This window comes from Zootoca vivipara, chromosome Z2 (assembly GCF_965207765.1).
Source record: "Zootoca vivipara chromosome Z2, rZooViv2.hap1.1, whole genome shotgun sequence".
Taxonomy (NCBI): Eukaryota; Metazoa; Chordata; class Lepidosauria; order Squamata; family Lacertidae; genus Zootoca; species Zootoca vivipara.
Genome location: NC_142585.1, coordinates 31,211,059 through 31,234,885, shown reverse-complemented (window position 1 = coordinate 31,234,885; position 23,827 = coordinate 31,211,059). Strand labels below are relative to the sequence as shown.

The window sequence follows — 23,827 nt, the reverse complement described above, 5'->3', positions numbered from 1 at the left end:
TTTGTCTCCCACTTTCTCTTTCCCCCTCTCTTCCCTCTCTCCCTCCTTCCCTCTCACCATCTCTGGTTGAATCCAACCCAGGAAGCACTTCAAACTAAACTTTGGAACTCTTCCACAGGAGGCAGGGGTGACCACCAATTTGTAGGGCTTTAAAAGAGGATTAGGGAATTTCGTGGGGAGAGGGCTATTGTTGGCTTCTAGCCAGGATAGCTATGCTCTGCCTCCATGGTCAGAGGCAGTAAATGCTTCCAAATACCAGTTGCTAAAATCTAGAGTCCTAAGGGGTTTTGGCTACTGTAAGAACAGGATGCCGGACTAGATGGGGGAAATGGGCAAGAGACCTGAGTTCTAAGTGCTTAGTATATTTACTGTAATAGCATTGATTTGAGGACCACTGTCTGTAACTCATGTGGGCGGACTCTTTGCATTGCGTTTATATCTCACCTTTTTTCCTCCCAAAGAGCTCATGTTCGCATACATAGTTCTCTCCCTACAACAGCTCATTGAGGGAGGTTATGCAGAGAAAGGCAGTGATTTGGCCCCTAAGGTCAGCCACCCAAGTGAGCTTCATGGCTGTGTGGGGATTTGAACCCTGGTCTTTACCAGGTCCTAGTCCAACAGTGGAGGCTGAGCACAGTCGTCATGGATAGCCCTCTCCTCTGTCTTCTTTGCTGCTGCATCACACTGTTGACTCATGTTAAGGTTTTTGGTCTACCAGAAGACCCACAAATCCTTTTCATATGGAGCGTTGTCACGCCAGGCACCCCCAGTGAATGAATGAAACAAGCAATGAATGAAACCTGGTAGATGAACAGCCCAAAGATGGCTGGGAGGGGTTGATGGCTCACCCAGATACGAATTGCAATTGCTCAGTGCTATCATGTGGTCATGTTGCTGTAGCTGTGATACCTGCAAGGTAGGGGGTTGGACTAGATGACCCATGGGTCCCTTCCACATGTAGAACCCCCTATGATACTGTCACATGATCACAAATCAGTGAGTGAAAGGAAAGACATACAGGAGGCTGAAATCTGAAGCCACGGGTGCATTGCCAAAAAATTTGATTGTATGAATAATCTTTGCTAAGTGAAAAAGGCTGTATTTATTTCCTTGCCAGTTCAGCATATCCTTGAGGAATCAAGCCCTTTTCTTCTGCAGGAGAAAGGGTTTTTTTTCTTTTTTCTTTACAACTGGGGATGCCTGGCCACCCTCCAGGAGGACGGGTGACCCCTGTTTTCTGAGGGAGCTGAGTATGAATTTATAGGTGTTCTAGGAAGGCCAAAACGGTGACTGGATCAGCAGCTTGTGTGCCTCCTGTCTGTCTCTGCCAAAACAAACAAGAAAGTTTTTGGCCTCCTCCAGAGTTCCCAACACTTGCTTGGGGAGACAGAGGGAAGAGCAGCTAGGAAATCTGGATGTTTGTAGTCCTCTCTGGTAAGAACCTGCCACTTGTGATGTGTCACTTCACTGTTGCTAAGGTTTCCATGCACCTGAGCTGTGTGCAAAACCCAGAACCAGCTTTCCCGGCTTCTTGTGGACCTGCACTTTGGGTGGCTTTAACCTCCAAGTTCTTAAAGGTTCTTGAGTTCAGTTCTGGGCACTCCAGTTTAAGAATCATAGAATTGTGGAGGGACACCAAGGGTTATCTAGTCCAACCCTCTTCATTGCAGGATTCACAGCTAAAGAACCTCTGACAGGTGGCCACCCAACTTCTGCTTAGAAGGATATTGACAAGCTGCAAGGTGGTTAGAGGAAGGAGACAGTATTAGAAACTCAGATACATAAACTAATCACCAAATGCCACCTTAAGCCTAAGTTATGGTCACTACAGTGGAATGTCTAGGCACCCCCCCCCCCGATGAAAATACTTCTTTCATTTATATATCACTTTATATACTTTACCAAAAAATCTCAAAGCAGTTTACAACACATTAAAACATCAAACAAAACGAATAAAACAAATTTCAGGCTTCAAGGAGCATATTTGAGATCCTTCTATGAGTGACAATTTGCTTTCTTTTATTTATTAACGACTTAATTTATATACCGGTAGTTGCTCCACTGTAGAAGTACTCTAGGAAGCCAGTGTGGTGTAGTGATTAGATTTTGGACTAGGAGTTCAGGGTTCAAGTCCCCACTCCGTCATGAAATTTGCTGGGTGACCTTGGGCCGCTCCCAACTTCCTAACCTACCTCACAGGGTCATTGTAGGGAGAGGCTTGAACTCCTTGGAGAAAGAGGTGGGAGATGAATGCAATACATAACCTATTCTGCTTACCTGGTTAAGAAAAGTGGAGGGGCCACCTGCCAAATGCAGATGTCAGTCACCAACCTGGCACCCAGAGATCTCCATGAGGTCACAATTGGACCCCTGCCAGTCGGAAAATGCACCTGGCACTTGGGAAATTTCTAACACCGGAGGGAGATCAAGATGATCTAGGGGGTTTTAGTGGAATGCAAACCTAACTTTCGTCGGCAGTGTGATGCAGAAGCAAAAAAGGTTTCTGGCCCATTTTCCCATTGAGGCTCTGAGAGGCCTCAGAACTGGGGAGGACTCTTTCGCATGCCAAAAAAACAAACCACTCTCCCCAGTGTTGGAATAAACCTCATTTCTACTACCTGAATTCTGCACTCCCTCCCTTCTCTTCTCCCTCCTTTCCCAAATCAGAAGCCAAAAGCTACTTCAGAGAGGGGACATAAAGGGGTATTATGGTCTGCTCTTAGAGAGGGAGTTTTTTTCATCCTGCCGCTTTCTCCCACCTGTTGAATTGCAAGGAGATTTTTTGGGGGGTGGGATGCACACACTTGGATCTTCTTCCCAGTGTTTGAAGTTAGCCAGGTGCATTTTGCTACTGGTGCAGGTTCAATTGCGACCATATGGTGATCTCTGGATGTCAGGTTGGTGATTTCTGTCTCCATCTAGCCTCCCCCCCCCCCAGCTTTCTTAAGCAGGTAAGCAGAAGAGTTTGTTTATTGCATTTATATCCCACCCTTTTCTCCAAGAAGTAAAGGGTTCAACCCCCCGCCCCAGGTTAATCCCCACAGTAACCCTCTGAGGTTGGGTAAAAGGCTGTGATTGACTCCAAAGTCACCCAGTGAGCTTTATGACTGGGGATTTGAACCCTGATCTCCCAGGTCCTAGTCTAACACTCTAACCACTACACCACAGTGGCTCCCTAGGGTACTTCAGCTATGGGTCAGCTCTATAAATTAAGTAGGGAAATAAATATAGGGAAAGTAAAATGACATTTAGAGAAGGATCTGAAATACTTTCCTTGAAATATTCTGAATGGTTAGATTTGGTGTTTTAATGTGTTGTAAACCGCTTTGAGATTTTTTCTTTAACGTATAAAGTGGTATAGAAATGAAATGAACAACAACAAATTTCACTAGGGGAAAAATGGCATCAAGACATCTCATTCTGGCAGCTGTAACACGTAGATTTAAGGTGCCGTTTGGCAATTAGCTTAAATATAATGAGTTTTTAACACTGCCCCCCCCTGCAGCTGGCTGTTGGAGGTTTTTTTTTGTAAATGACTCCAGTGAATTTTGTCACCTTGCTACATTAAATGTTTCATTGCAGTGCAGCATTAAAAGTAGATTAAAATAACATAACAACAAGAGGTAAAATGAGAGTGTTTGGTGTAGTGGTCAGAGTTTTGGACTAGATCGGATATGGGAGATCAGGGTTCAAATCCCCAGTTGGACATGAAGCTTATTAGGTATGAACTTGGGGCAAGTCAGTGCCTCCCAGCCTAACCTACCTTGCAGGGTTGTGGGGATTGGATGAGGAAGGGGAGGACTATGTTGGACATCTTAGCTCGGAGGGAGCAATGCTTCTGAATACTAATTGTTGGAAACTACAGGAGGGGAGAGTGCTTTTCTGCTCAAATCCTGCTTGGCCATGGTGAGACTAGGATGCCCTCTTCTGCAGGTCTCTTACGATGCTGTAGTGCAGGGGTCGGCAAGGTTTACCTTGCCTGGGCCGGTTCACTCCAGCAAAGATCCCTCCGTGGGCCGGATCGCGTGCCCGCCCGTGATTTTCTGCGCCTGCACATGCGCAGACACGATTGCCGTGGGGACTTGCTGAACAGGTGGCTCAGTTCAGGGGTCGGTTCAGGGGTCAGTTTAATGACCCCCCATGGGTCGCTTATGGCCCATGGGCCGCAGGTTGCTGACCCCTGCCGTAGTGGAATCTCCAGGCCCATAGATTCGTAGGTCGCTTAGGGTATTTGGCCACTGGGAGAAGAGGATGCTGGACCAGATGAGCCACTGGCCTGATCTCCTAGGGACCATTGTATGTCAGCTGTGGTTCCTGCATTTTGGGGGGTGGGGTCAGTTCCTACTGTACGGTTCTATGTTCTTTGTACAATACTCTTTGGAGACTGGACTCCTAATCAAGTTCCCCGACTACTTTTGCTGCCGAGACTCACCCCATCTTCCAAACCAGGCGCTCAGCTGCCAACGCTGACGTTAGATGCCAAAGACATTCTTTGCTTTGGAAGCTGGATGTGTGTGTGTTCTGCCTTCCTCTTTGTCTTTCTCTTGGGGGTCAAGTAAGGAGTGGGAATCATGCTGGGTCAAGCCACCTTCCCATCCAACCTTATCCCTCCCCTCCTCCTGAAAATCATTGGAGAAGGGGCTCCATAGGCCTTCATAAGCCAAATGCAAACAGAGGAACCTGATCCCCTTCTGTCGGATCATTTAACTGTTGTTTGGAGCCCTGCTGCTTTGCAAAGGAATCTATGCTCATTTGGAATTTTGGGTGGTGGGACGGGGAAAGGTTTTCTCTGGCGGGGAGCCTGCAAGAAGAGCCAGAACGTGTGTGTGTGTGTGTGTGTGTGTGTGTGTGTGTAAAGCACATTCTCCTTTGTGCTTTCTGAAAGCATAACCAGCGAGCTTGGGAAGCCTTGTGCTTTTGGATGCAGTTTAGGGTGGAGAGAGAAGAGGACTTCTGGTTTCCCTTATAGTATATAGAATCATGGAATTGTAGAGTTGGGAGGGAGTTCCAACAGTCATCTAGAGAAGCCCCCTACAATGCAGGGATCACAGCTCATGAATCTCTCTGACAGGTGACCACCCAACCTCTGTTTTAAAGCTTCCAATGAAGGAGAGTTATTGTTATTAACTGTTAAGGTCATCTTGAGTCCTGATTCTATCTTCTGCAGTATTGGTTGCCCGTCCCAGATTGGTGTCCCCTGAAAATTTGATGAGCCTACTGTCAGTTCCTTTGGGACAGTAGTATCCAGATTTTGGAATCATCAGATTTTTCTTTTATTACTACTATTTCTGTTGGACTTTATTGCCCTTGATCTGGACAGTGCACTTCTGATGATACAGCTTAGAATTGCACTAGCTCCCCCCCCCCTTTTTTTTTTGCTGGTACAACACACTGTTGAATCATGTTGACCTTGTGGCCTAATAGGGCCCCTGAATCTTTTCCACATGTCCTGCCGTCAAGCCAGGTAGCCCCGCATCTTATATTTGTGCATCTGGTTTATTCCTGCCCAAGTGCAAAAACCCTTCTCAGTGCTTGCTTTTTCCTTTCCTTCCCAGTCTGGGGTAGGGAAATCTCCTTTCTTCAGCAAGTTCCCCGTTTGCAGGGGAGAAATGTTGTTTGTTTATTTTTTCTTAAAATTATACACCGCTTGATAAAAAAGAAGAAGAAACACTTCAAAGTGATTTACCGAAAAAATATAAAACGATAGAATTATCAATAAGACAAATCAACAAGAATAATTTAATTCTCATTAAGTTAAAGTAACAATAGATTGAGAACAGCTTAAGACATGCATCAACTTTGCACAGGAGTGTTTTTGCATGCGCTGAAAAGAGTGCAGCCTGCCTGATATGAATAGGCAGGGAGTTCCAAAGTGTAGGAGCCACTGCACTAAAGGATCAAGTCTTTACAGAAGCAGAGTGAGGATTACGTGGCACCTGTACTGTTGCCAGTTCCACTGGTTGAAGCAGTTGAGGGAGCACATATGGGATCAGGCAGTCACACAGGTGTAATCTGGTCCCAAGTTAAGGGCTTTATATACTAACAGTAGCACCTTGAACTTGGCCTGGTAGCCAGTGGTCAAGTAGTGCAGATCTCTGGAGCACAGGTGTCACTCCTGTCAGCAATCACTCTGCAGCATCCTGAAGGGAAGCCCCACATAGAGCTTGTTGCAGTAATCCAGTCCTTTGTGTATTTGGGTAGGGGGCTCCCTCCCTCCTTGTCGATCCCAGCAGAGCCCTGGGGTCTGTTCTCCCACCCCCACCCCCACTACCTCCTTGGGCAGGCTGGGACTTTAAAACCAGGCCCAGCGCCTCATTGTCTCACTTTTCCAATTATCGCCCCATGTCGGCATTCAGCTGCCTTACGGGTTTTGTTCAGGCGGTTTTTGTTCAGGCTTCCGTCAGTTCTCATCAGCCTCTTTTGTTCTCCCCCCCATTAAACCCCACACCCCACAAAACCTCTTAACAAAGGCCTCTCTTTTGAATTGCCTGTTACCTCATTCTCAGCATGGGGGACCCATTGATGGAGATAATCACATTGACATGCCCATTTTATATTTTTGTGTGTGAGGGGGTTGCTGGATGTGGTAGGGGGTGAGCCAGACGGACACTCTCCACTTCTCCCCCACTTTCCCTGTTGGGAGGAAAGTCAGGATGGGGTGGGGTGAGAAGCTAGCTCCAGTCTTAATTGGGCTGTTACTCCATGCAGGGTCGTTGTGCAGCCGGCTCCTGGGGGGGGGCGGAGATCGGGAGGGGGAGGGAATTACCTGAGATAGGTGGAGTGGAGAAGTCATAGTCCTGTTGCACAGGTAGAATTATAGGATTGTATGGTTGGGAATCTCTCCCCCCCCCCCCCCCCCCGGTTCATTAAGTGCAGTTCTCTGCAATGCAGGAGTCACAGCTGAAGAATCCCTGACAGATGGTCATCCAACCTCTGTTGAATCACCTACAATTAATCATAGAATCCGAGAATTGTAGAGTTGGAAGGGACCCAATGGTCATCCAGTCCAACCTCTTTCAGTGCAGGAATCACATCTCAGGAATCCCTAACAGGTGGCCATGCAAAGTCTTTTTAAAAGCCTCCAACAAAGGAGAACATGCCACCTTCTTCTGAGGTGCTGCTAAAGGCTTTGGACCAGTTTCAGGAGGCGAAGCTCTTTGTTTGGGGCCGGAAAATAATTAACTGCTGGGTTATTTGGAGGCCGAGGACTGAACAAACGGAATCTGGGGATCCGGAACGGACAATGGTGGTCATTAGCCCTTGGTAGCTGGGCCAGGAAATTAGCCTGGTAGGTGCTGGAAAGGGACCCAGTCTTTATTTGGGAGGCGGATTGCACTCTGGAATTTCACTTGGGGAGGAAGCGGGAAGTAGTGGAGCTGCTGGCCAGAAGTTGTTAAAGAGCAACTGCACAGCTTGGAGGTCTAAGAAAAAGTGTGTTTGACGGCGTGCCAGGAACCTTGGGATTCAAGTGGATCTCCGTCAATTGTTGCTGTTGCTGTTGAATTATTAACCTATGCTTCACCAGCAGGGCCCCAGGGTGGGTTGCAAGATTTTTTAATACAGAATTAAAAGCTGTTAAACCGCATTATGTTCACAAGAATTTGGGGGGTGGGCGGGTTCTGAAAACACACATCTCGGGTGTCAATGGCTACTAGCCAGAGTGGCTATGCTCTGCCTCCAGGGCTGGAGGCAGCGATGCTTCTGAATGCCAGTTGCTGGAAACCACAGGAGGGTGCAGTTGCTTTTACGCTCAGGTGTTTCTTGTGTGTTTCCCATCGTGTACATCTGGTTGGCCACTGTGAGAACAGGGTGCTGGACTAGATGGGCCCCCTTTAGCCTGATCCAGCGGCTCTTCTTAGGATCTTTAAAGACCAGGGTAAAGAGGTGCCTCTTCATCTTTCTCCAAAAGCTGAACAATGATGATGCCTGATGTATCTCTGTGGGAAAGGTGTTCCACAGCTCAGGGGCCACCACAGAGAAGGCCCCAGGCCAGCCCTCCCACCCAATGTGGAAGGGCTACAAAGACTACCTCTGCCAATCTCAGCATCTGAGAGGTAGGGAAGGCGGCAGCCTTTCAGGTATTTAGGATTCAAGCCAAATTTAGAGGCTGATAAGGGAGAGAGATGTTTTGTTGCAGCTGGGGCAGATGAAGGCATCTGGTTTCACCTTTAGAGATGCACCATGGAGTTTCTTCTGCCTGTGCTCCTCCCAGTGGTCATTCCTCCTCTGGCCAGTGCTGCAGATACACAACCTGTCTGTCTCCAGGCACTGTGGTTGTCTGCAAGGGATTCCCAAACAGCGGGGTTGATGTCACCAGCCTTCATATTTCGCTTTCAGACATCTATGTAACACAGAGGTGGTCTGCCAATGGACCTGATGCCTGAAGCTAGCTCCCCATAGAGCATCTTCCATTCGGACATGACCAAGCCAGCATAGACGTCTCAGAAAAGGACCTGCCATACTTTTGTCTTGATGCAGAGATGTGCCATGTTGAACAAACCTCTGTGAATTTGGGGGGTACACACTGTCTTCTGTCAAGCTGAAAGCATATGAGAGCAACAGGGAGAATAATATGCCATAGAGGGTTGGGACGAGAACATGGCCCTGTTCCACACCGCTCTTTACAGGGAAGGTGGACGAGGATGGTCCATCATATTGGACGGCGCTGCACATGTTTTTGTGGAAGCTTAGGTGGGTAACCCTATCTTGTTGAGTAGCGTGAAGAACCCGTTTTGGCTGACAAGGTCAAAGGCCTTCATCAGGTCTATGAAGGCGATGTACAAAGGGCATCTCTGCTCTCGGCATTTCTCCAGCAGCTGATGCAGTGAGAAAAGAATGTTGACTGTTGACCTCAAACCCACTGAAGTTCCTGAGTCGTCTTCAAGGGCAGCCCCACATTGCGGCAATCCAGTCTGGAAGCACATTTCAGGTGCTTTATAAATGCTGTGTATGATCTCACTCTTACACAAGGCACTTAGAGTGATGGTTATTTATGTCTGGGTGGCCGATGTGTTGTTGAGCTTACGTTGGAGTAAGCACTTTCACTGATACTGGGTGGTTGTGGGACCAGTTCCAGGCTGCTCTTTCCCCTGTACTCATGAGTCTGGATGCAGATGAGAACTTGCTAAATAAGGGAGAGTCCCCTCTCCAGATGGGATGCAAAGGAAAAAACAAGCACCGAAGGAGGATTCCACAAGTAGGCAGGAGTAATCAGATGGACAAATGTAGGATGGGGGATTCTCAGCTTGACATGCAGAAAAGATCTCGGGGTCTTAGGAGACCACAAGCTCCACATGAGTCAACAGTGTGATGCAGCAGCAAAAAAGGCTAATGCTATTCTAGGCTGTATCCACAGAAGTCTAGTGTCCCTCTCTCATAGCACTAGAACTCGTGGACATCCATTGCAGCTGAACATTAGAAGATTCAGGATGGATAAAAGGAAGTCCGTCTTCATGCAGCACATAGTTAAACTGTGGAACTCACTCCCACAGGAGGTAGTGATGGCTAGCAACTTGGATGGCTAGCCATTGGACAAATTCATGGAGGAGAGGGTTATGAAATGGCTACTTGCTCTGCTTCCACTGTTGGAGGCAGCAATGCTTCTGAATATCAGTTGCTGGAAATGACAGGAGGGGAAAGTGTTGCTGTTGGGCTCAAATCCTGCTGTTGGGCTCAGAACCTGAATCCAGGCATGTATTCAGGCACTGTGAGAAGAGGATGCCGGATGAGATTGGCCGTTTGCCTGATCCAAAAGGCTCTTCTTCATCACTTTCTCCAAACCTCCAGTCAAGTATACTGCTGTTCTTTCCAGCTTTGCCCCCTTGTTCTTTGACTCCGTTAGGGAGGACAGCACTCCAACTTAGGCTTTGCTAAGGCTGAGTACAGATCTTTGTCAGAACCAGCCCCAAGGGAGTGTGAGTTTTCCAGTGAATCGATGCAAGCCTGCACTGGTCCTCACTTGGTCTTGATCCAGCTTCAGGCGGCTTACTCAACGCTTGTCTGGAAAAGGAGACACACAGCCAATCAAGTTTACACTGCTTTATTTTTAAACCTGTTTCCAGTCCTCCATCAAATGGCCCTTCAGCACTTTGAAGACTTGTGCATGCTGTTGCCAAACCCTTGCAGTAATATATGCATTGCGTGCTCACACCCTATTTGCAAAGTTCAAAGTGCTGCCTCGTCAAACCCAAACCCTTCCCCACACCCAGGACACCCACACAGCTCTAAGAGGCCCATGGGAAGACGGAAGCACCTGCCCTTAATGGTGCCACTGTGTGCAACTGAATGAAGCTCTACAATTCTGTGATATGATTGGAGGTTTTCAAACAGAGGTTGGACGGCAACCTGCCAGGGAGTAAAATTTCTAATCCACATAAGGAAATCTCCAATACTTGGCTCTGCTCTGTCATTTTAAAAAAATACGTTTCTTAAATTCTATGCATCTTTTTCAAAGCTTTCAGGTCAAAAACAGCCTCTTGGAAGGCAATCTTATGATGTTTCTTGGAATATTTTCAACCTTCATCTCTCTTTCATTGGTGGTTTTTCCCCTTTTGAAAAAACAGGTGTTGGAAGGTGATCTGTCAGGGATTCTTTAGTTGTGTTTCCTGCATTAAAGGGCCCCTTCGGTCTGACCCAGTAGCTCTCTTCTGGTGCTTCTATGGAACCTTCAGGCCCAGAAGCAGTCTACCCAGATATGTAAGTTGCTGTGGGCATTTGGCCACTGCGAGAAGAGGATTCTGGATTACATGGGCTGCTGGCTTGATCTAGAGGGCTCTTTTTATGTCCTTGCCTTACACAAAGATCCAGAGGAATAGGCCTTATTGAAGCAGCTGCTGGTCTCTCCTCCCTAGTCCCAGTCCCCAGGGAGGTTCTGTGCTACTCATAGGCTTTGACTGGCTTGTGGCTTGAGGGTGTGAACCTGGCCTGGGAATCCTCTCTTGCTCTGCATCTCAGCCCCGGTCCTTTGCGGAAGAAAACCCTTAAGGCTTAATTTTTTTTTTTTACTGAGTGCGTGTTCTGCAATGACATCGGGAACTGCCTGGATTTGCTTAGGAAGGGCGTGTTTGCATGTGTATGTTATATCTTTGTCATCTGCAGTGTGGTTGCCTCTCTGAACGTGTGAATTTTACTGAAGTGGTTGGTGGTGTCTGCAAAACAACACAAAGCCCAGAAACAAGATTTGCCACCACCCTGGAAATAGAACGCCTGGTCAGCTTCATGGCTGAGTGGGGATTTGAACCCTGGTCTCTCCCAGGTTCCAATCCTCATTTTATCTTTCTGAGAACCCAGCTTTAACCACTGCATCACACTGCATCCCTTTTGTCATTTTTTCTCCAATAACGTTATCTGCCCCTTTCTCTCCTTGGTCTCCTTACCCTTGCCGAGATAGTCTTTCCCCTCTTCCATCTGACGGCCCTCGAGTTGTGTGAAGGGTGCAATCCTGCCACCCCTTCTAAATCTTCTGTCCCATAGGCCAGCTCCCCTCCAACTCTAGGATTCTGTGATTCTTGAGCTGGTATTCCCCTCTGAATTCTAGGGGGTTGGACTAGATGACCCTAGGTGTAAACTTCTATGAAACGGTTTTACGAGTCAGCCCTTGGGCCCTAATTCCAAACCCTTGCTCCACATGGGTGTTCCACTTTTAGAACTGGAAGGGACCCCCAAGGATCTTCTAGTCCAACCCCCCTCCAATGCAGGAATCACTGCTATATGTTGCTGCAGCTTCTTGTGCGTCCACCTCCATTGCTGTTCTCCCTCTTACTGAAGCTCTTACGGAGGTCTTCATGCTCCTTCCTTCCTTCCCAGAATTCTCTTGCTTGGGCAGCCAGGGGGAGGGCAGAGGCGAGGACGGTCCTGGCACCCCCAATGCCTAATCCCCCCCCTTTTAAATGAGGTGCCTTTCAAGCGCACAAAGGGGACTCCAATGTGACTGGGGATGGGGAGGGAGCATTGTTGGTTTAATCAAGTTACAAAATGGCAGCTGCTTTTTTTTGGGGGGGGAGGGGGGTTTCTGGGGTTAACCAAAGCATCAGGTTTTCCTTAACCACAGAGGGATTTTCCTCCTCCCAGATTTCCAAACATTTGCGGCTGGGAAGAGGAGGGGAGCTGAGTTTGGGTGTAGGGGGGAGCTTAGGGGTTGCCAAGGGAACCTCTTTTCTGCCCCATTGATGCATCTTGTAAATCCATTTAGGGAGGACATGGAGGTGGGCCCCTTTTGTCTCTGAGCCTCGTTAAAAGTGAAAAAACATGGAGGGGGAAGAATAGCCTCAAAGTGTGTCTCTGAGGGGTCCAGGGGTCCAGGTCGAGTGGAGAGGGCAGCAGGGGACAAAGGCAGCCCCATAGCCTCTCCTTAGCTCCCTGGACTTTATTAATAGAGGAGTATTTAACCACCACCCTTGCTCCCCAGGCAATAGAAGCATTGGGGTTGGAGGGCTGGGTTTGGAGCAGGGTGTCGATGTCTTGCAACACCTAGCAGCATTTCGCCTAAAATTGGAGAATTGGAATTGTCTCCATGGGCCATATAATCCAGCCCCGTGCAATGCAGGGAGCACAGCTAAAGGATCCCTGACAGATGGTCACCCAACCTCTGTTTTAAAACCTCAAATGAATCATAGCACTGTAGATTGGGACCCCCAAGGGTCTTCCAGTCCAACCCTCTGCAGTACACGAATCACTGCTCAAGAATCCCTAAGAGACAGGCATTTGAGCTCTGTTGAAAAGCTTCCAAGGAAGGAGAATTCTCTACCTTCCAAGGCCTTCCTTCTTTCTTTCCTTCCTTCCTTCCTTCCTTCCTTCCTTCCTTCCTTCCTTCCTTCCTTCCTTCCTTCCTTCCTCAACCTGAAGATCACGGGGCTGTATAAAAACACATACCATAGTAACAAACATAAACAAAGTTCTCCCTTCCCATTGCATTTTAAAGGCTATAGCCAAAGACCTTGGAGAAGAGGAATGTTTTTGTCCGGTGTCTAAAGATATGTTGTGAAGGTGCCAGACAAGCCTCTCTGGGGAGAGCATCCCACAAGCTGGGAGCCACCACAAGAAAGGCCTGTTCTTGTGTTGCCATTCTTCAAACCTCTCGCAGAGGAGGCACAAAGAGATGGACCTCAAATGGTAAATGCAGAGTCCAGGTTGGTTCAAATGGGGAAAGGCAGTCATATGATTGTATGGTTGGAAGGAACCCCAAGGGCCATCTCTCAGAAATAATGTGTTGAAGCCATTAGTTCAGAAGGCATTTGCTGCTGTGATTTAACCCTTTTTTGTAATGCAGGAGAATGGATGGGAGAAGCCTTTCAGCTCTTTGTGTTCAAATCAGGTGCCGATGAAATGCTGAGAGAAGCTCTTTACAGTGCAGTATAAAATATGAGGCTGCCTCTGGAGACATTATTTCCTGTTGGATGAGCTTGATTCAACATCTCCCCCCCCCCACCCCGCCCTTTATAAAACTCATTCCCATTAGGAAATATATTCCCAAGACGTACAGTTATGCTAATAGGCCAGTGAATATTCATGAGCTGATTACAAACACATGGTCACCTGCTGGGTGATTGTGGCTGCTTTTGTGGGAGGTTTAGCACCCTAAAATAAGCAGGACTGAGGATTAATGTTGAGTCGTGGAGGAAGATGGAAAATCAGCGGGTGAGGTAGCAATTCCAAGAATTTTTTTTAAAATCAAATAATGCCATTGTTGTTTGTGACTCAGAGGAGGAAGGAGGTGGGAGGAAAGGGGGATAAGAAGGTTTTTTTTTAAGGTAGATCCTGAACTTGGAGCCAGCAAGCTGCCTGAAGAAGAAGTCAAAAAATTAAACAGTGTTGCTGTTCTGATTCATTCTGGTGGTTCCCAAACCCAGCATGCTGGACCCAAGGACAAGCAGAAGCATTGGAAGAATTCTATCGAAATAGGATGCTTTTAAGAGCATAGAATCATAGAATCATAGAGTTGGAAGAGACCACAAGGGCCATCCAGTCCAACCCTCTGCCAAGCAGGAAATTCCTGACATATGGCTGTCAAGCCTCCGCTTAAAGACCTCCAAAGATGGAGACTCCACCACACTCCTTGGCAGCAAATTCCACTGTCAAACAGCTCTTACTGTCAGGAAGTTCTTCCTAATGTTTAGGTGGAATCTTCTTTCTTGTAGTTTGAATCCATTGCTCCGTGTCCGCTTCTCTGGAGCAGCAGAAAACAACTTTTCTCCCTCCTCTATATGGCATCCTTTAATATATTTGAACATGGCTATCATATCACCCTTTAACCTTCTCTTCTCCAGGCTAAACATACCTAGCTCCCTAAGCCGTTCCTCATAAGGCATCATTTCCAGGCCTTTGACCATTTTGGTTGCCCTCCTCTGGACACGTTCCAGCTTGTCAGTATCCTCCTTGAACTGTGGTGCTCTCCAGTTTCATAAGAATGTAAGAAGAGGCTGCTGGAATAGACCAATGGCCCATCAAGCCCAGCACCTAGTTTTCACAGTGGTGAAATGCTCCTAACAGCCTAGGAATAGAGAGAAAGCCTCTGGCCTGGAGGATCCACAAGAACATACAAAATGGGGCAAAATGAACAAAACAAATTTCGGTTGGGACAAATGTAAGATTTTGCACTTAGGCAGGAAGAACCAGTTGCACAAATATAAGATTGGGGGGGACGGGACACCTGGCTTGCCAGTAGGACATGTGAAAATGATCTTGGGGTTTTAATAGGCCACAAGCTGAACACAAGTCAACAGTGTGATGCAGCTGGAGGAAGGGGGAAGCTAATGCTATTCTAGGCTGTATTGACAGAAGTCTTGTGTCCTTATCAAGGTCATAGTACGGCTCTAATCTGCATTGGTCAGACCCCCACCAGGAGTCCAGTTCTGGGCGAGCACAATTTAAGAAGGATATTGACAAGCTGGAAGTTGTGCAGAGGAAGGCAACCAAGGTGATGCAGGTGTCTGGAAACCAAGCCTTATAAGGAGTGATTTAAGTAGTTGTGCAAAAGAGGAGAAAGAAAGGAGATATGATAACCATCTTCACTTATCCAAAAGGATTTCACATGGAAGATGGAGCAAGCTTGTTTTCTCCTGCTCCAAAGGGTAGGACCCAAACCAATGGCTTCAAGTTACGAGAAAGGAGATTCTGACTAAACACCAGAAAGACCTTTCTAACAGCACGAGCTGTTTGACAGTGGAACGGTCTCCCTCGGGAGGTGGTGGGCTCCCCTTCCTTGGAGGTTTTTAAGCAGAGGTTGGATGACCGTCTGTCATGCATGATTTAGTTGAGATTCCTGCATTGCAGGGGGTTGGACTTGATGACCCTTTCCGTCTCTACAATTCTGTGATTCTATTAATGGAGGCAGGATTGTCCCAGTGCAATCTGTTAACGTATATCTTTGGGAGTCCCCAGATTATCAAGCCAGATGCGGCACTTAGGCTGTGAGATCGAATTCCGCTTAAGCCCCTTCTGGGAATCCGTAAACCACTGTGTGGAGTGAGTGGGGATTAAAGCTGAATTGCTCAGTGCTCTTCAGAGATTTCATCCTGAGCCCCCATGAGAAGCTGATGGTCATAAGCCACTAACTGTTGGGCCCCATTTGCTATCTTTAGGGCAGTGGACCCTCTGTTTTTCAAAAGCCAAGCTATGGATCCCCTACTTTTTAAAATGCTGTTATCTCTGTCGTAGTTTTTATGTGAATGGTGCCCCCATACCCTCCAACATATGCAAGTATAAAAACTGAGATGCACAACTTTTGGTCTGGGCTCCCACGTCCCCTGTGATTTCACAGTGCCCCAAACTGCACTAGACATGCTTTTTTGGCACCATGCTCTCATGTGAAAGCATCTCCCCACCCCTACCCCAAAAGATGTCCTGGGCAGTTGACAGGTATGTGCCACGGACCCCTGGGTGGGTTGCATGGACCCACTATTGGAAACCATTGCTTTAAGGTGTAGGTCTTCAAGCAGAGGAGTCACAAAGTTGGCAGGGACCCCCAAGGGCCATCTAGTCCAACTCTCTCCAATGCAAGAACCACAGCTAAATAATCTGTGAATTTCTGTGCTTTTATAGAACCATAGAAATGTAGGGTTGGAAGGGAACCCGAGGGTCATCTAGTCCAGCCCCATGCAACACAGGGATGATTCTGTTATCCACTTGGTCGGCGCCGGTGGTGAGCTTGAGGCTTTCCATTGCCCTTAACGCTCCCCCCTCTTCTCTGCAAGAGTGTCTGCTGCCTGCCCCCCAAGGCCCCTTGGCCAACAGAGTTCTCTTTGTTTACTCAACTCAGTGGTCTTAGGAGGGGCACTTTCACTTTAACCACCAGAAAACACCTCTAGGAACAATGTGGGAATCCTCACCTGGCACCCGACACCTCCTTCCAAGGTGAAAGAGGCTTCCATATCTGTCCCCCACACCCCAAGTCTGAGCACAAAGGAGTCTTTGGAGGAAGGGGGGCTCTTGATCTTGAGCACAAGCACTGGCCAAAAGCAATAGCAAGGAGCCTCCCTCCACACCTTTTGAGGGGGGGGGAGGGGGACATAAGCATACAGTGGTACCTCGACTTACAAACGACTTGACAACCGAATTTTTCGAATGGAGCTAATGCCTGCACGCTTACGAATGTCTCAACATCCAAAAGGAAACCGCGGCGGGATTTTTTGACTTACGAATTTTTAGATAGGGTTGCTTCGACTTAGGAATTCTTCCGTTTCCAATGCATTCCTATGGAAAATTGCGTTTCCAATGGCATTTTTCGGCCTACGAAGGTGCCTTTGGAATGGATTAAATTCGTAAGTCGAGGCACCACTGTATAAGGGAATTTTGCTAGTAAGCAGCCTGAGGAATATGTTGACCCAGTAAGATCCATTGGACTTTGGAACAGACAACATTTGAAGAAGGAGGCACACCCTCCTTCCTTGGAGAATTTTAAGCAAAGGTTAAGGGCTGTCTCTCCAATATTTTTTAGCTGGAATTCCTGCATTGAAGGGGGTGGGACTTGATGTCTGGAAGCCTGAGCGGACTTTTCCCAATTAGTTTAAGTTAGTCTACATTCCCTTCATTTCTGCCTGAGTTTTAACACCTGGAGCAAAGATTTTGGGACACAGAAACATAGAATTGTAGAGTTAGAAGGGAACCCGAGGGCCGTCTCGTTCAAGCATCTGGAATGCTGGAATCTCAGCTAAAGTATTCCTGGCAGGTGGCCCATACAACCTCTGCTTAAAAACCTGCAAGGAAGGAGAGCCCACCACCTCTCATGAGAGTCTGTTCCACTGTCAGAAAGCTCTTACCCCTAGGGGGTTCTTCTTAGTATTTATCCAGAATCTCCTTTCTTGTCATTTTAATCTGTTGGTTCAGATCCTCCCAGAGCAGCAGAAAACAAGCTTGCTCCATCTTCCATGGGACAGCCCTTCATATATTTGAAGATGGCTGTAATGCCATCTATCAGTCTCCTCTTCTCCAGGCTGATCATCGCCAGCTCCCTCAACTGTTCCTCTTCTTAAGGCTTGGTTTCCAGACCCTTTATCATCTTGGTTGGCCTCAATTCCTTCTTTCAGGTTGTGCACACATTGGGCCCAGGACAGAACCTTGGTGTTAATCACTCAGGATTGTGATGCATAAAGTCAGAAGAATACTACTGTAGCGTTGGAAGCAACCTCAAGGCTCATCTAGTCCAACCTCCTGAGATGCAGGAATCCCAGCTAAAAATTCCCTTATAGGACCCACCCTGGGGTGGGTGGGCAAAGAATCCCCTCCTTCTTTGTGTTCCAGTCCCAGGGGTTTGGGTCAAGGGGTGGGCCTGTGGATTTGTGTAATATAATCCCTGCAGAGTATAACTCTTCACAATTACTTTAAATTTGTCTTAATTTTTGTGGATATGAATGTTGCAACCCCTGCATTTGGCATCCTGGATTGAGTTTTTTGAATATCCAGTGTGTTTCATCTATATGCATGGGTTAACAAAGAATTTTTAATCTGTTTATTCAGAGCATTTGCACCCTGCTCTTCATCTTACATGCAGTCAGTGAAAATGAGACAGTCCCTGCCCATGCAGGCTTACAGTCTTTCTTTCTTTTCTTTTTAACCACACGCAAGAAAAAGGGAGGGGGAGGGAAGAGGAAAAATAAAAATTATGGCATTGATTTCTAAACTATTCAGCAGCTGATAGAGCTGGGTTTTCAGCAATGCTGATGGAATGAGGTTCCTGCTTCCCATCTCTCCCACTGCTGGGTTTTTATTTCTTTGGACGGAGGAGTGTTTAGTCTTGTGAGCTGGGGCGCAACGCTTACACATCTTATCAGCTGCTTCTGAGAATCGGGCCTCAATCTCATGATCTGTGGGGTGGTTTCGTGGGTGAGTCACCAGGCTGCCAAAAGGCAGGGAAGGGGACCTTTGTACATGGGTGGGGTTTGTCAGAAGGCAATGAGGAGGGGAGACTATGAACAACTTCCTTTTAAAAGCTCTGGGCAGCGTTACGGCCTCCGTGCCATAGTTACCTGCAACATTGCATACCTAGACCTTATTTTCTCTCGCCCTCTCTGCAATTGGTTGTGGTTCCTGCACTACAGGGGGTTGGGCTAGATGACCCTGGGGTTCCCTTCCAACTCTACAATTATAGGATTCCTCTATAATTATAGGGACCCAGATGGCGCTGTGGTTAAACCACTGAGCCTAGGGCTTGCTGATCAGAAGGTCGGCGGTTCGAATCCCTGTGACGGGGTGAGCTCCCGTTGCTTGGTCCCAGCTCCTGCCAACCTAGCAGTTCGAAAGCACGTCAAAATGCAAGTAGATAAATAGGTACCGCTACAGCGGGAAGGTAAACGGCGTTTCCATGTGCTGCTCTGGTTTGCCAGAAGCAGCTTTGTCATGCTGGCCACATGACCTGGAAGCTATACGCCGGCTCCCTCGGCCAATAATGTGAGATGAGCGCGCAACCCCAGAGTCGGTCACGACTGGACCTAATGGTCAGGGGTCCCCTTTACCTTTACCTTTACATCCCCTTTCAGACATTCTGAACATATTCTGAATCACAGGCTAGAGGAGCAGAAATACAAACACAGCCCAGCTCCAAACAGATAATAATAAAGTATTAACCTTATGGAAATGATTCTGAAGTCCAGTTTCTGGAAATTGGTGTGGGGAGAGGGCTTTTTTACTCAGACCCTGCTTTCTGGTTTCCCATAATGAGCATCTGGCCAGCCACCTTGAAAAGAGAATGCTGGACTGGATGGTCCCCCTTTGGCCTTACCCAGCAGGACTCTTCTCAAGCTCCTATGGAACCTCTAGCTGCAGAGGCTGTCTATCTCAATTCCTAAGATGTTAGGGCATTTCTTCCCCTCCCCCCTGCTTTGGGAAAGAAGTAATGCCTCACAGCCTGACTGGGAGGGTGCAACCAACAATCTGGGCCCACACGACTATTCCCCTCTATTCCCCTCGCCCTCCTGGAGCCCCCTGTTTCTGCCCTGCAGCAGTCAGGATAATTTTACCTTCACATCTGTTCCTGAGTTATCTTTCACCAGGAACAGATTTATGGTCGTTAGCCTAAGTCTGTGGTTCTCCAAACTTTTTTTCCTCTGGGCCACACTTTCAGAATAAAAATTTGCTCGTGCCACACCCATTTTTTTATTGATAAGAAATGCATTGGAAAGCAAAAAAGAAACAGCTAGCAGTGCTTGATTATACCATAGAACAGGATTACTTTATAATATGATCATGGGATATGCAGAAAGCATAAAACAATGTGGCTACTTAAAAACATGAATCATTCCCAAAATGTAATTATAAATGAGCCTCTTCCATATGTACCTTAAGTACGTCTACAAACTCAGAGCTGTGGATTTGCATCTGCCAGGTAATCTCATTTATATTAGGTCTACTTCGAGGCAGACAAATTCTCATCTCCTCTTCAACACAAAGAAGCCTTCCTCTCTTCTGATCTTTCATATTTGTCAGAGTAGAAATTCCCTTTTCACAACAATATGTCATGGAGAACTGTAGAAGAGTAGCCAGTGCTCTTGAAGAGAGGTGTGGATATTGTTTCTGGGTTGTGTGTGTGTGTGTGTGTGTGTGTGTGTGTGTGTTCATACTATACTACACTGAAATGTTCAAATGTTTATTTGATTGCCCTTGAATTTCCCCCTCCACACTTGTCATCCTCTCCTGCCACACCAGTGTGGCAAGTCACACCCTTTGAGAACCTAAGTTGATGTCCAGTTCTTCCTTCTCTTTGCCTTCATCCCTCGATAATTCTTGCCCTGGAATCGTATCATAGAATTGTAGAGTTGGAAGGAACCATGAGGATCATTCTGAGCACAATTCAAAGTGTTGGTGCTAACCTTTAAAGCCCTAAATGGCCTCGGTCCAGTATACCTGAAGGAGCGTCTCCACCCCCATTGTTCTGCCCGGACACTGAGGTCCAGCGCCAAGGGCCTTCTGGTGGTTCCCTCGCTGTGAGAAGCCAAGTTACAGGGAACCAGGGAGAGGGCCTACTCGGTAGTGGCACCCACCCTGTGGAACGCCCTCCCACCAGATGTCAAAGAGATAAACATCTACCAAACCTTTAGAAGACATCTGAAGGCAGCCCTGTTTAGGGAAGCTTTTAATGTTTAACAGACCATTGTATTTTAATATTTTATTGGAAGCCACCCAGAGTGGCTGGGGAAACCCAGCTAGGTGGACAGGGTATAAATTATCATCATCATCATCATCATCATCCTGCAGTGGAGAAATCTTGCCCAACATGGGGCACAAACCCACAGCCCCACGATTAAGAGTCTCATGCTCTACTGACTGAGCAAGTCCACTATAAATGATCATCTGCACCAAGTTTATTGCAGCCCCTATGACAATTAGGTTATCTATATCCAGATATGTACATTAGAAGCACATTAGAAGCAGTTTTTTAAATGTCAAAAATGCCCCCAGTAACATTTTGGACATTTATAAAAACTGTTTTTAATGTTTTGTTTTAATGATGTTACCTGCCCTGGGACCTTAAGGCGAAAAGTGGGATAATTAAAAGTGGAAATTAAACAAAGGGTCTGCTGGTTTCTCTTTAAGGTTTCCAGACTCAAAAGAGAGCAGGGCAATTAAAGGCACAGAAGTCCTGTCCTCTATTGAGTCTGGCAACCCTAACAACAACAATTGTGATTTCTGTATTGTAGGAGTTGCAACCACCACCATCATCATTGCTCTAACATCTTTCCTTCTCCTTTCTCAGGTTTGTGTCTGGAAAGGGACTGATCATCTACCCAGAAATTGGGGACAAGCTGGACATTATCTGCCCAAAGGCTGAGCCCTCCAGGCCCTACGAGTACTACAAGCTCTACCTGGTGAAGCGTGGCCAGGCAGACTCCTGCAGCACCATCATGGACCCCAACGTGCTGGTGACCTGCAACCGGCCTGACCAGGAGATCCGCTTCACCATCAAGTTCCAGGAGTTCAGCCCCAACTACATGGGCCTGGAGTTCAAGAGGCACCAGGACTATTTCATCACCTGTGAGTCTCCCCGGCTGCATTGTTTGCCCTCTGGTCTTATTTTGCCCGACTACTTTTCATTAGTATATTCATATTTATATCCTGCCTTTTCCCACTGACAGAGACTCAAGGTGGCTTCATAGCTAAAAGAGAACCAGCTAGAAACAGAGAGGGGAAAAGGAACCATTAAAAAAGCAATCAAACATTAGTATAATTTTTATATATACAGGCGTCCCCCCACTTACGCGGGGGTTACATTCAGGGACTCTGTGCGTATATGTGAAATTTGTGTAACGTGGGTAGGGGTGCTTTTGAGAGAGGCTGGGAAGCAGCACTCTTTCAGCTGATAACTGTCCATCCCATTTGCCTTCACCCGGACTGCAATGTGCCCTTGTCTGCTTCTGATGATCGGAAACTTGAGCTTGGGGTTTGGAGCTTGGGTGGCTCCCGTGCCCAGTGCCGCTGCGGGGCCTTTCGGTGCTCCCCCTGTTAGTCTCGGAAGTTGCTGGAGACGGGTTTCTTTTCATCTAGTTTCTCCCCCACCCTCAAGAAATAATGTTTCTGCCCTTCTTGTGGGGTGGCGAGGGAGAGGGCATAAGGAACAACATGGATACGAGCAAGGGAGGGAGGGGCTTGTGAAGGTGTGGAGCACGCCCCCCCCCACCCCGCGGCAAGAGAACCCTGATAGCCAGGAAGAAGGCCAAGGAGAGTGAGTGAGTGAGTGAGTGGGGGCGGGGCGGGCAGTGAGACACTTGGAGCGGCCATGCAAGCTGTTTTCCCTGCCCCCCTGCTCTCTCCTGCTCTTTCGGCACCATTTCCTGGTTAAAATCATTTATTTATTTCGCAGTGACGCATGTAAATGCAGTTGCGCTTGAGTGGAATGCGCATAATGGTGTGTGTGTGTGTGCGCGCGCCTGTATCTCTTGTCTGTCTATCTATCAAAGATTTATTAAAACACACACGTATCGTTACAATAAAAATATCACAGCATCAGCCCTTTCTTTAAAAACATTCTGTTCCCCAAAAGCCTGGTAAGCCCCAGCTCTGACCTTAAACTTAATCCTAGTCCTAATCCTAAATCAGATGTAACACCACCCCTATTCACAAGCTGAAATGTGTGTTTGTGTCCTGGGCTTGCAGGCAGGGTCCAGAGTGATTCTCTGGGCTGGGCCCCTCAAAGGTTCCTGTCGTCCGTCCCCCCATCCCCCCATGCACGGGTTGAATGAGGCCGGTCTTTGGCTATCAAGACCACCCAGAATGCAAAAAACACTGACTTTCAATGGCCTCTCAACTTTTCTGCTCAGATTCAGCATAAAACACACGCACCATATCATTGCCTTCTGTTCTGTAGCAACGCTAAGGGGTGCTGCTCCGCCTGTCCCAATTTTGGCATGACCAGTGTGCATTGTTAGTAGTAATCAAAAGTCAAGATGTAAAAGTGGGTTTCGTGTTGCAGGCTGTGGGTCTGGACTTTGGTCTGGTTTTTGGTCTGGACCAGTTAAAGTCCATTGGGCTAGAGGACTGAATGCTGGGTTTTCTTCCATAAGAACATAAGAACTGTCCTTTTGGACAAGGCCAAAAGAGGCCATCCTCTTCTTTCAGTGGCTAACCAGATGCCTCAATGGATGCTTTAGTTGAGATTTTTGCATTTCAGTGGGTTGGAATAGATGACCCCCGGAACCCCTTCCAGCTCTACAATTCTATGACTCTATGAAACCTTCAGGCAGGGTTTGAGCACAAGAGTCCTTTCCCCTCCTGCTGTTCCCAACAACTGTTATTAGGATGGTTGCTGCCTCTGGTGGCAGAGCAGAGACTCTGTCATGGCTGGTGGCCTCAATGGCCCTCTCCTCCTCCTCCATGAATTTGCCCAATTTTTTAAAGCCATCCAAGTTGGTGGCCATCACTGCTTCCTGGGGGAGTGAGTGCCATAGTTTAACTGCACTGTTTGAAGAAGGACTTTCTTTTATCTGTCCTGAATTTTCTAACACAAGCTTCATGGGATGTCCACGAGTTCCAGTGTTAGAAAAGAGGGAGCAAAACATTTCTCTATCCCCTTCCTCCATGCTTTGCATCCATTTATAAACGCCTATCATGTCTCTTCTATTGTCTTTTCTCCAAACCAAAAAGCCCCAAACGCTGCAACCGTTCCTGATAGGGGAGTCCAAGTCAGTTCCTTTTGGTGAAATGTCTCCACATATTCAGCAGGGGTAACTTGGGAGAGAATTGAATATGTGTTTGATGGAGAACAGTTGCAACATTTGGGACTTTGTAGTTTAGAGAAAAGGTGTCATGATAGAACTCCCACCGTTCCTTGAAAGGCTTAGTTTCCAGGTCTCCTTCATCCTCTTGGCTGCCTTCCTCTTGCGCACCTTCTTTATCCTCCTCC

General features: G+C 47.3%; 1 protein-coding gene across 2 annotated transcripts in view; it reads left to right on the top strand.

Moving 5' to 3' along the window:
* The window catches only part of EFNB1 (ephrin B1), a 74,462-nt gene that overhangs the window by 22,283 nt on the left and 28,352 nt on the right, over positions 1-23,827 (top strand). For both annotated transcript variants that reach the window (XM_088664702.1, XM_035113208.3), the window contains exon 2: positions 21,185-21,462. In XM_088664702.1, coding sequence (XP_088520828.1) covers positions 21,185-21,462 — 278 coding nt within the window. The remainder of the gene's footprint in view (positions 1-21,184; positions 21,463-23,827) is intronic.